Source organism: Schistocerca serialis, chromosome 3 (genome assembly GCF_023864345.2).
Source record: "Schistocerca serialis cubense isolate TAMUIC-IGC-003099 chromosome 3, iqSchSeri2.2, whole genome shotgun sequence".
NCBI lineage: Eukaryota > Metazoa > Arthropoda > Insecta > Orthoptera > Acrididae > Schistocerca > Schistocerca serialis.
This window is the reverse complement of record NC_064640.1, coordinates 606,191,377-606,204,263: the sequence shown is the minus strand read 5'-3', so window position 1 is coordinate 606,204,263 and position 12,887 is coordinate 606,191,377. Positions and strand designations below refer to the sequence as shown.

General features: G+C 42.3%; 2 protein-coding genes across 6 annotated transcripts in view; both read right to left on the bottom strand.

Moving 5' to 3' along the window:
• LOC126470490 (histone-lysine N-methyltransferase EHMT2) overlaps positions 1-3,673 on the bottom strand; it is a 279,877-nt gene extending 276,204 nt beyond the window's left edge. For all 5 annotated transcript variants that reach the window (XR_007586217.1, XR_007586218.1, XM_050098362.1 and 2 more), the window contains exon 1: positions 1,253-3,673. Coding sequence is in view for 3 of the 5 variants with exons in the window: in XM_050098362.1 (XP_049954319.1) it covers positions 1,253-3,125 (1,873 nt within the window). In the remaining 2 variants the exon portion in view is untranslated. The remainder of the gene's footprint in view (positions 1-1,252) is intronic.
• Positions 3,533-12,887, bottom strand: part of LOC126471037 (location of vulva defective 1-like) — an 80,919-nt gene continuing 71,564 nt past the window's right edge. Inside the window, exons 2-3 of the mRNA XM_050099103.1 lie at positions 3,738-4,730; positions 3,533-3,646 (exon numbers count right to left, since the gene is read on the bottom strand). Coding sequence (XP_049955060.1) covers positions 3,533-3,646; positions 3,738-4,634 — 1,011 coding nt within the window. The 5' untranslated portion in view covers positions 4,635-4,730. The remainder of the gene's footprint in view (positions 3,647-3,737; positions 4,731-12,887) is intronic.

Here is a 12,887-nt window from a genome sequence, read left to right as displayed (position 1 = left end):
GAGTTTAGAGCACGGTAAACGACAGTATCGCCTGCAAACAAAAGGAGAACTGCTCAGATAGTCTTCTAAATCGATTATTAGTTTCAGAACAGCACAGGGCCTGAAGCACTTTCCTAGGGAGCCCAAGAGATCACTTCTGTTTCACTCGATGACTTCCCATCAGTCACTACGAAGTGTAGCCGCTGACAGTAAATCACGAATCCAGTCGTACTCCGTAGGCACGCAACTCGATTAGAACATGCAGTGTATCTCATAGGGCCCATTCATATCGACAACTTGCTGAAGAAAGAAAAAACTTCATAACCACTTTTTCTGAACACTCTCTCTCTCTCTCTCTCTCTCTCTCTCTCTCTCTCTCTCTCTCTCTCTCTCTCTCTGTGTGTGTGTGTGTGTGTGTGTGTGTGTGTGTGTGTGTGTGTGTGTGTGTTGCCAATTGTTCTTTCACCTAAAGTTCTGTCCCCTGCGACATTACACAAGAGGAACACACAAGAGGAACACAGTACTTTCCATATACCATTAGCGGCTGATCCATACATACCGCCATGTTACTCATACTTTGTTGTGTCAGTTGCTGTAATGCTTCTGCACGTAAAATTTTCATTTTCAGTGGTGATCTTGGACAATCAAGTGCACATGGAGCCGATTACAACAGGACGTTGTTGCACAGTGACTTGTTCGTTTCACCTGGTAAGGCCTTCCGTCCACACAACAGTACCAAACATAGTCGCAGTAATGCCAAATACCGATTTAGGAAATTTTATAGCATTCGAGCGTACATGAGCAGGAATAGACTACTGTATTCATCATATGAGGGAGACAGGAAAAGATATGTTTCATGTCCTCAAATACTCTTGGTAGCTAAAAAGTGAAACGCGCGTTCTGATTTACACACATATTACTTAATTCCCAGAATTTTTACCTCACTTCCGGTGAAGTAAAGAAATAAAAACATTGGAAAATGAAAATGAGGTTGTGCTGCCTTCATTGACTATTCGTCTCAGTATAGCTATTAGACGGTAGTGGCACCAGTTTTTTCCGTTCATTCACACCTACGTTTATGTTCCATTTTCATCTGTCTGCCATTAATATTACTGTTTTAGCAGCCTTAAATTATCTATTTCATACAGCAAAGTGTAAGACTCATAATAACTGACATTGAAATCAATCTGCTTAGCACATGCATGCTTGAATGAGCAATACTTAGCTTTTTGTAGAGTGCAGACTACAATAAACTTAGTTACAAACTACATACCATACACATCTGCCACGCGGCTGTTCTTCATGGAGCGAGGTAGATTTGGAGGTCCACTCCTGAAGAGAGAGAAGTCCTCAGCTGCAAGTGCGTAAGTACCAGTTTCAAAGCCCTTAAGTGTTTGTGATCTGTCTGATTTCCTTGCCACCATTGGTCTACCAACTATTTCATTACCGGCTCCGTCTGCATCACTCAGTGTTCGTTGATGACGTGTAAGCTTATTTTTCTTCGCATTGTTGCTACTGAGAGAGTATCTTAATCCCTTGTAAGGTTTATACCGCCTCTTTCCAGTTTTAGTGTAAGTCTGTGCACTGGAGTTCATAGACAAATTGGAAGTTCTCTGAGAACAAATATCCATTGAGATTTCATTATAAACGGGAGATGTGATTCCGAAACTAGAAAACAGCTGTGATCTTGTAACTGTTCTAGTCTGGATATCCGACTTCCTTGCTTTCTTCAGATTTATTAAATTTTTTAGTTGCTCTTGGGTAGTCAAATTCTTCTGAGCTGCTTTGGCACCTTTACCTCTTAACTTTTTGGCCTCAGCCGCAGCACGCTTACCAGCAGCAGATTTCATGTTCTGTCGAGAGATGCGGTTTGCAGCAGCTCTCTCATCATACTGAACTAAACTGCTAAATGACTTCTCCTTCCTTGCAATAGCACTCTGCAACACAGTTTCACAATGGTAGTCCCTTGACCTACGCCTCGCTGAACGTTTTACACCTACTACTTCCGGCTCCGGAACAGGTTTCTGTGGCACCTTACTCCTCAAAGACCGTTTACCCTTAACTGTAGTATTTTCCACATTATCATCTACAGTCTCAACATTTGCTAAAGACCATACGCCATCATTACCAATAACTTCTCTACAGCCTTTCCAACTTAATATCGATTCACCTCCAGCTTCTCCTGGTTTCAGAGTAATCAAAAGGCGGGGTGCATTGTCTTCTGCATCAGAAGCTACTTTCTCAATTTTGTTCAAAAGTGTAATTTCTTCACTCTTCTCAGAACAATCATCAAACAATTCTTCCTCAACTGTCAAAGACGGTTCTTCATTTTGCGCATTAAGTACAGGTTCTGCAGATCCCTGAGATGACACATTTACGGTTGAGGGTTCCACAGATTCTCCTTGGTTCTGAACTGAAGTTGCAGATTCTTTAATTGGAGTTTCCAAGACAGGCGCTTTGGGTTTGGGAAGACCAGAGTTGGAGGTTTCCATATTAGAATCTAAGGGCGCAGCACACACAGGAGTCAGCACTGCAGGGCTTTCTGAAGCACATGGCAAATTTGATGCACACGAGGCACCTTTATCTTGATGCTTGTGTAATGTCATTCCTGGAGACGATGAATCAGAGCTCTTCGCTGCAGAATACGATGTTACAACTGATGTACAAGTCATTGGTTTGTCAGTCACAAACTTTGAATTATCAGATATTTTGGTAGTTTTTGGCTGTTGTCGTTTGACGAGCTTTTCTGTCTGATTATTTTTTCCACCCGCATGGCTATCATCTTTATGAGTGACATCTTCAGTCTTCATCCTTATTCCACCAGCTGGCTTTGCTGCTACGGTAATGATTGGGACAAATGTGCTTTCGGAACACTGTAGAGATTTATTGCCTTTATCCCCTTTCACGTGATTGTGACAAAGGGTGGTGACACGAGGGTTAACAGCAGCTGGAGGAGGACTGTCAATACACGCGCTACCGTTTCTGTAAGGGGTGGTGGTGCTGCTGCACGTGCTAAATGTAGAACTATTAGAAGTACTTCTTACGTTCACAGCACTAACTGTGGGTTTGGTGGAGGATCTGGTGCTGGTGGCGATGGCAGTTATGATGGTAGCAGGGGCAGTATGGGCGTTAGTGGTAACTTTCATGGCAGATTTATCAGTAGTGGAACTGCTACTGGCAAGAGCAGTAACAGCAGTGAACACGATGTTAAGAGCAGCAAGATTGGTATCTGTAATGGCAGCTGAACCAGCAGTGGTAGTGACAGCAGTTTCTGTGGTAGGAGACGTAATAAAGGCACCACTTTTGTTGACAACAGTACTTGTGGTGGAGTTCGAAGTACTATTGATAGTTGCGGTACTAGTGCTGCTAGTAGTCGTAATATTACGAGTGGTGGTGGTGATGGTGGTTGTGGCAGTGGAGACAACAGTAGGGATGGTCGCACTGGCAACCAGTAAGAGGGCAGTGGTTCCAGTCCTGTGGCCAGTGGTAGTCGAAGTACAAAGAGCATTGGCACTGATGATACTGGGGATTGTGGGACTAGCAGTGCAGGTGACTACAGGGGCTTGTATACAAGGTGCAGTGGCAACGCCTGTACTGATGAAGGTGGCACAGCCATCACTAGAGGTACCAGTGTTGAGCACATTAATAGTGCTGGTTGCGACAGCACCTTTATTGGCAGAAGTTGTAATAGCAGTGGTTGTGGTGGTGGTGGTGGTGGTGGTGGTGGTGGGGGCGGCGGCGGCGGCGGCGGCGGCGGCGGCAGCAGCAGCAGCAGCAGCAGCATGGCGGGTAGTTGAGGTTGCTCTTAAGGTGGATTTGGAGGCTGCAGCTGTATTAGAGATTGAAGTGGTAACAGTTCTGCTGTTAGAACGAATCATATCACTAACTGTGATTGCTTTAGTTCTGGTGGTCTCAGGAATGACAGTGGTGGAGCTCTCAACAGACATCTTATCCCCAGTATTAAAAACAGCCGCTACTACAGGTGCTACAGTCAGCTTGTCTCTAACTGCTTTACAAACATTCTGTTTTATACCAGAAAGATGATTGCCACCCATGTTTACATCACATTTCTTATCATTTTTCTTGTCAGCTGATTCTGTGGATGGTGCTCCACGTTTTGTTGTTGTAGCACTGGGGGCAGTAGTGATTCTATCCTGTTTCTTGGTATACCCCTTGCTAGAGGTATCTGTACCTGAAAGCACAGCAGACTTCCTGGTGCTGGCATTTTTACTCACTCTTTCCGCTACAGGACTGCTGCTTGTTGATTTTGTAGTTGCCTGCTTCACAGGAAGCGGCTTCACAATTACAACTTGTTTGGAATGCTGTTTAGTATTATTAGTTTTTGAAGTACTAGGTTTACTGTGAACAGACTTTCCTGTTGAGGATTTCGAACCACCAGATTTGTGAGATGGAGCAGATCTTTTACGTTCATTGTTTGCACCTTTTGCAGATTCTGCTTTCCGTGTATCGAGCTTCTTCGTCGACACACTACTGGCACTGTTTTTCTTGGAACCGTAATCCGTTTTGTAGCTAGCAAACGATAACTGCTTATTGAATTCATTTTTCATTTCACCAAGCACTGTTTCCACCCATGCTAATTCCGGCTTATCGTCCTTATTTTCTATCTTTTCCCCTTTCTTAGATTTGCTCTCCATGACTGCTTCCCTTAGCTACGTTCTCTATTCATGTTCATTATCAATCCCTATTTGAAAAATACATCCAGGCCATTTTCTTCATGGGGTGGGTCGCACCTGCAACAAAAACAGAAGATTACTTCTTTATTATTGCAGTTATTTCACAGAAATATGTGTTTATCTATTTACAAAATAAGCAAACAAGACTCTCAGTTTATCTTAATTACATTACTTGCTGAAGGTAGAGAGTTGTCAGATCCTTTACAAGAGGCATCAGCACGTAAGCTTCTGATTTAAAATGTGTCCCTCATTCTAGTTCGGGAAAGATTAAAATTACATGAATGGCGAAGAAACACAAATTTGCAGCAGGTAATTTAAAACCAAGTTTTTCAGGCTACTTTTGCAGCCTCTTAAAATTCATCTGCAGTTGGTGTACGTTTGCTGCAAGGTTGTAAGTTGATTCAAAAATCAAAATTTTTCTACAGATAAAAACACTTCAAGGATCCCCTTAACATAGCCATAACAGTGATAATAATTGTTATCAAAGTCGTTACATTTAAAACGCTATATTGTAGGACATCATTCTTAAAGGAACGTTGCACAGACAATGAGGTCATTACAAAGGATGTAAAAGCCAAAAGTCGTTACATTTAAAACGCTATATTGTAGGACATCATTCTTAAAGGAACGTTGCACAGACAATGAGGTCATTACAAAGGATGTAAAAGCCAAAAGTCGTTACATTTAAAACGCTATATTGTAGGACATCATTCTTAAAGGAACGTTGCACAGACAATGAGGTCATTACAAAGGATGTAAAAGCCAAATACCAGAAAACATAAATCAGAATGGCTGGACGTTAGTCCAACAAATGCGACACCTGTGCCTTAACCACTACGCCACCTCACTTCGTGGACACAGCCATCTTGTTCAAAAGTATCACCAAGAAAATAACTGGATCGACTTCTGAAAGAGAATATGGGGATAGAAAATACTGTAAGAAGACAGAAATAATATGACGACGTCTAGAAAACTCCACGCACGGATATCCAAGGCTATTATACTTCTAAGTAGCATTGTAGGCCTTCTGTACATTAAAGGAAACACCTATTTAGATTATTCCTGTGCAGGAATGTCTGCTTTGTAGCCAGTTCCAGCAGGGTCAGGTTATCAGTAAATCATCTACTCTTGTGTCCTACCTACGCACCTAGAGGGCAGCGCTGTTAATACCTACTGGGGCATGTGCAATCCTTTCCAGATTTAAAGAGAGAAATTAAGACAGCTTCCTTTCACCATTTGGTAAACTGTCCTGTTTTCCTTATCAAGTCAGAAAGTCGAGGAGCACTACTGTAGCATTCCCAGTGAGGTGCTGAAACGTTTTGCAATATCTTTTGTCGTGATGCGGTTTTTTTTTTTTGGCATCTCCTCAGTAAGTGGTTTTAAATAATGATGATTAAAGCGAAACGCTCAATCATTGTTTAGGTTACTTCTCCTTGGTTGGTGAAAATAATCCCATCGCTCATTACAAAAATAATAAAGGACCTTCCTGCCTGAAATCCACCTGACTGGATACGATGTACTTTTTAATGGTGGTACGATTCGTCATGTTAAGGAAATGCTGTTGTAATACGAGGGTTATCCGGAAAGTAAGGAATGATCGGTCGCGAAATGGAAACCACAGTGAAAATCCGCTGAAGTTTTGCACAGGTGTGTTGGGCAGTGTCTATAGTGTGTCTGCCAATCGCGTTACGTCGTTCTTTTTAGTTCTGAGCACACAGGGAGCACATAAAGATACCCATAACAATAGTGTCTCCCGCCAAGTACGAGGACCTGGTGATAAACTTCGCCTGAAGCTATGCAGCCAACATTACATAACTGTCTTGCGTTTTCTTCTCCAAGACAATTCTCAACCGCATTCTGTAGGGTCAATGAAGATGCTCCTGTATAGTTTTCAATTGGAAATGTTTGATTACTCACAATACAGCCCATAATTGTCTCCCTCTGAGTTTCATCTCTGCTCACATGAAGACAACACATTGGCACAGACAACGAGCAGTAGGCCAGCGTAGAGAATTGGAGGAAAGCAATGGCGGCTGCATTCTGTAACGAGGGTATTGGAAAGTTGGTACAACGCTACGACAAACGTCTAAGTCGGATCGGCAGCTATGGAGATCAGTAGCTGGAAGTTGCAGCTAACTGTTGCAAATAAAACAGTTCTGATTTTCACTGTGATTTCCATTTCGCGACCTATCGTTCCTTAATCTCCGAATAGCCCTCGTATTTATCCATCACAACAGACAGCTACCAATGGGGTGTGACGCGATGTGACATGCACCTATATTTAACTCCACGCTATGTTACCAGTAGAAATTTAACAGTCGAATCTTTTCGCAGTCCAAGCATTACCACAGAAATTACCTAAGTCTGTCAATACGAGTATCATACGGCGTCAATAGAATGTAACGAACATAAACATACACATGGGCCTGGCCCATGCGACCCGGTAGCCATGGCAGTGGCGCAGGTGTGAGGTTTCGGACCCTCATGGTCGCTGCGCCAACCGGTGGCTGTCGGTTGCCACATAGTTGGACGTCACCTATTTGGTGATAATACAAGGATTTCTCTCTTCACTCGCCCTTCATAACACGACAGAATCTTACTCTCGCAACGTGAAAGGCTACAAGATCATCGACAGATTGTTTGCACTTGAACATCCACAGAGCTTGGAGCCTCTCCCTGATTGCTGAGTGGTACTGCTCTCTCCCTGGCAGGGGAAAATGCTGTATTTAGGCTATTCGGAAGATTTAAGCATGGATGTATCAGCAGCACAGAGATTCATATTGGCGATGCATCCACCCATTCTTGGACTTAGTCTTGGTGTTCAAGAACAGTCAGTACATTGCTTAGTGACGACAATGACGGTGTAGAGCTCAACCAACCGGTTATCGTGCCCTTGCTGGATACGAATTTGCACTGTTTGTTTACTTAGCAAATACTACTTTCATGACAAAAGATGGTACTGTGGTGGCGTCAGACAGAAATACATTACCAGCTTTGTTGGAAACGTATGACAATGTCATTGCTTGAGAAGAGGCCAAGGACCATTCCCCCATGCCTGAGCTACGCGGAAAGCCAACATTAATAGCCACCACCAATTCCAACAATGTTCTCCTCAGTATTGTCCAAGGATAAAAATTATATAGAACGTGTGTAGCTAAAACGCACAAAAAGGTTACTTTTTATAATTAAAATTATAATTTAAAATAAGTATATTAAAATAAACAAAAACATGCATGACTATGTGTCATCATGAAGGCCTAAATCAGATGATGTCAAAGTAAAAGAAAATTTTGGTAGTATAAAATAACGTTTTGTAAAATGAAGTTTGACTGGATAAAAAGACTCAAACTTTTGCCTAACTACTTGAGGCTGGCTGGCAACTAATATAAAAACAGGAAGGAGCCAGCCACACAGGCTTAACAACGTACGGAGAAGTCCACCTTCCTCACAATATTTTAAAATTTAGACTCGCCCAGTTATCAGTAGGTATGCACGGATTGAACGGTTGCAATGTAAATCACTAATAATGTCATCGTAATGATCTTGACCCCCGCGACCTCTGAACCATTTAAATGGGCTCTTATGTAATCGCTTTGTGATGTTGTTGCTATCGTAATTACTTTCTTTTCAGCACCCAATCGCAATGTTGCTTCAAGCAGGACGAAGTTACGAGCGCGTAGGGGCGGCAGCAGCAGCAGCTCAGAAGAAATAAGTGTGCTCCTAAATGGCAATTTAAATTTATACAATAAAAAGTGTACAGCACACACATTTTTAAATTGAAAAGCACAATCTGCCTACTTTAGGTTCAAATGGTTCAAATGGCTCTGAGCACTATGGGACTTAACTACTGTGGTCATCAGTCCCCTAGAACTTAGAACTACTTAAACCTAACTAACCTAAGGACATTACACACATCCATGCCCGAGGCAGGATTCGAACCTGCGACCGTAGCAGCCGCGCGGTTCCGGACTGCGCGCCGAGAACCGCTAGACCACCGCGGCCGGCGCCTACTTTAGGCAGACTTGTGAAAATATGCCTATAATGCTATAACTTAACTACAGCGATAAAATGTAATGCGTTGAAGGTTGTTTTACGGTAAAATTCCCACTATTAATGTAACTTTCTAAAATTGTAGCTTTGTTCAATGAAATTTTGTACTGTAGTTTACTGACGCGTAGATGCAAGATACGTGAAAAAAAATCAGATTTTTTTTACTTAGCTCCACCAAAGATATTAAGCCCAAAAGTTTTTTTAAAAATCTATATTTAATTTTTTTTAATGAAGGAGATTTATTTTGGACTTGGTACTCTGTCAGTGTTATTTTGTGTGTCATATCTAACAGTGTTAAGAAAATTAGCCGTGGTGTTTTATTCCTTCAGTGAAATTTTAAGCCTTGGAAACTGCATTTTGTCCAGTTGTGATTTAAAAATTTGATAGCAATTTCCACTTACCAGGCTTAGTTTTAGGCTATTGTTTTTGGACTTGAATTACGGAAGAGAATGTTCTGGACAAAATGGTGCATGTTTCATTTCTATAGCATTACCCAGTCTGAAGAAATTTAATTTATTGCAAATGTCTGCAAAGCCTCAAATATGCCCCCGCAGCTAAACAAAAATGGTCGCTTCTCTGAAACAGCTCAAGAAAAAAAATATTTTAAACCTGTTTTGAACTAGTTATTTACGATACATTAAAATATAAAAAATCATAGAAATAAAAAATTGTAAGGTACCTGTAACCTTTTTTTTATCACTTCGCTTCAAATGGATTGACCCATATCACGACAGTGGCGTCAAAATTAAATGTTTACTTGGTTGCATACCATCCCTTTGGGTCCCATAATATGACTCCAGTTCGTTGTGCGGTTGTTCTGTTGGTAGTGTAATGAACTCAGCTCTATCTGAGTCAGTAGCAGCTCACGTCTAGCTCAACGAAGGTGCTGCAGAAGTTTTGTTCAGACAATAACATCCACTGGGCGCACGTGCATGAATTTGGATCATGCACAGCGTCCCAATACCCTCTTCACCTGGTAGATTCTTGCTAAACGAATATCGGTTGACGACACACGCATTAAAAATTTTCTAGATATCAACCACGTGGGTATAAGCCAAAAATTGGGCCTGTTTCATTTGGAACCAATGGCCTTCGAATTTCGGCCTCAAATGAAGTGACAACTCGTAAATTTTGATTAAAAGGGCATTTGTTAGGATCGGGATTATATCCTCAGTACATGGTTTTAAATTGACTTTTATTGAGCTTCTCTCATAGGTTTTCCGAGGCCGACACAAAACGTAGACTCGCAGAACAGATGAGAACTCTGACGGCTGACAAATTTTTGATGTTCGCTTCCTAGTCGATACTCTAGCCGGTACCTGTTACTGTACGGAACACGTCAACAGTTACTTTAGTCCTTTTGTTTTCTTGCTACCTCTTCAATACACATGATGAACCTGGCATAGTCTGGCCGCGGTGGCCGAGCGGTTCTGGGCGCTTCAGTCCGGAACCGCGCTGCTGTTACAGTCGCAGGTTCGAATCCTGCCTCGGGCATGGATGTGTGTGATGTCCTTAGGTTAGTCAGATTTACGTAGTTCTAAGTCTAGGGGACTGATGACCTCCGATGTTAAGTCCCATACTGTCTAGAGCCTGGCATAGTCAGCCATTAGGAGACCTGTTATGGATAGAGACCTCAGCTGAGTTACTCCTTGTAATTCCATCCCGTTTGCACTGTGTATATTCCATTTTTAATATGACTAAATTGGCTTGTCGGCGTCATTGGGATAATATAACATACCTGGAGAGGTACTTCATCTGAACCACGAACATCCTAAACTACATTCTTCGTCCCAGAGCAGCACTTGATGTGGCGAAACATTATGTCTGTTGCACGGCTGATTTCTACTGGTCGTTTTATTTTAGTAAGACATCGAAGCAATTTAATCACGTAGCTTGATTTGTTAGCGGTAGATTTGATCGACATGGGAATATTACTGAAACGCTCCGTGAAGTCAAATGGGAATCCCTGGCAGGAAGACGACTTTCTCTTCCCGAAGCATTACTTAGAAAGTTTAGAGAATCGGCAATTGCGACTGACGGCAGAACGCTTCTGCTGCGACCAGCATGTATCTCACGTTTGGACCGTGAAGTCAAGATAAGAGAAAGTAGGGCTCTTACGAAGGTATACAGACAGTCGTTTTTCCCTCGCGCCATTTGCGAATGGAACAGGAAAGAGAAAGACCATTAGTGGTACAAGGTCCCTTCTGCCCTGCACCGTATGGTGACTTGTGCTTTATGTATGTAGGTCTAGGGGGCACAATATACCACGTAACACACTCCACCGTATCTTCTTCGGAGTCTAAACTTGAACAACCATCTTCGGAATCAGAAAAATCACTGCTGTCACTGTTTTTGTTAGTAATTTAATATTTCCGCTTCAGGCAATGTTCTTAGACACCTAACATATTTTTTTTTCTTTTATTGACAGTGCGTGCTTTATTTACACGCTAAAATCTCACTCACTGCCCATATTTATATTCAAAATTAAAAATATTCGCTTAATCAATTGCAGCGCGTTTTCAAGTAAATGTGATCGACAGTATCGAGTGGTCGGCAGCCAACGTGCGAGACTTACATGACACTTCAAGCAGAAAGGAAGGTGTTGGGCGTAGGAAACCCCAGTCACGAGCCCTGCGCACAACTATCCGTCCGCTACAGGGCGAATTATCACAATATACAATACACACAGTGTGTACTCTAACTAGCACACACAGTGTGTACTCACATTCATGGTGTGCAAAAACAATATAACCCGCAAACAGAGTCTGCAAAAAGCAAACATACTTGAGTGCACAGTAAGGCCTATGCAATCACATGCACGTCCATTCTCACAATTTACACATACAGGTATACACAGGGTGAATTACCTAAAACTTGCACCGAAAATATTGGGAAATGGAAAATGCTAGTGATGTGCGGTTTTCACAGAATGGATTGGTAGTCAGGGGCTCGTATTGTTACCCAATGAACATATTGTAATAATACTCACAAAGTGTATATTTTGTGCAAATGCCTATTGATATTAACTAACTAAAAGTAGGGTAATCTAGAATGTCAGTGGTGTTTGTTGCAGGATTCTGGTGCGAGTCGTTTACATGAGGTCGTATTTTGAAAAGTTTGCACGCCGACACCTGTTGGTGCCATTCAACCTTCATTGTCAGAATATACGATGTTGTTGTGTTTGCCTACAGAGGGCTTGCGTATTCCTTGAGTGCACTGCGACTTGCTAGATAGTGTGTGGAAATTCAAGGAGTAGGAGGTGAGTGGACGGTGGGATTTATCAATGCAGAAAAAAATCAGCATGTTCATGGTGTATGGAAAGTATAGGAAGAATGCAGTTCATTCTTGTAAGGTGTATGAGCAAGATATCCCAATAGGCGTCAACCATCTCGGCAATTATTTCTCAACCTCTTCAATCAGTTACGTGAAAGTGTAGTATAACACCTGGCCAACGTAACAGACGGAAACAAATGACAAAAGAGGGCGAAATTAATACTGTTGCAGTTGATCCGCACGTTAGCTGCCGCGTAATCTCACGAGGAACTGGCATGAGTCAGGCAAGTATCCTACGCATTCTCCATCGACATAGGTTCCATCCCTATCACATCTCTCTCTCCATCAAGAGCTGCATGGAAACGGTTATAAGGATCGTGTTAACTTCAGTACATGGACATTAAGACGGGATACTCCAGATGTATCATGTACCGTCTTTAGAGATAAAGTCACATTTACCAATCATGGCCAGGTAAACCGCCGAAGGATGCACTATTGGCCTGTTGACAATACCAGTTGGCTTCGTCAAGTGGAGCATCAGCGACCATGGAGTGTAACAGTGTGGTGTGGAATAGTGAACCATCAGCTCATAGGCACGTTTTTCATAGATGGAACACTGAACGCGCATAAGTGCCGTAGCCTCCTCTTCCAAGGATGCTAGAAGGCGTTCCTCTACAGACTAGGAAGAACCTGTGGTACCAACATGATGCACCAAGTACTACAGCATGTCTTCACCTATTTCTGTATTTCCAAATCGTTGGACTGGACGCACAGTACCTGTACTTTGGCCGGCCCGTCCCTCGTATTTGACGCCAATAGACTTTTTTGTGTAGAGAAAGCTGAAAGTCGCTGTCTTCAAAGAGATATGAGCTACACCCGTATTACTGCACC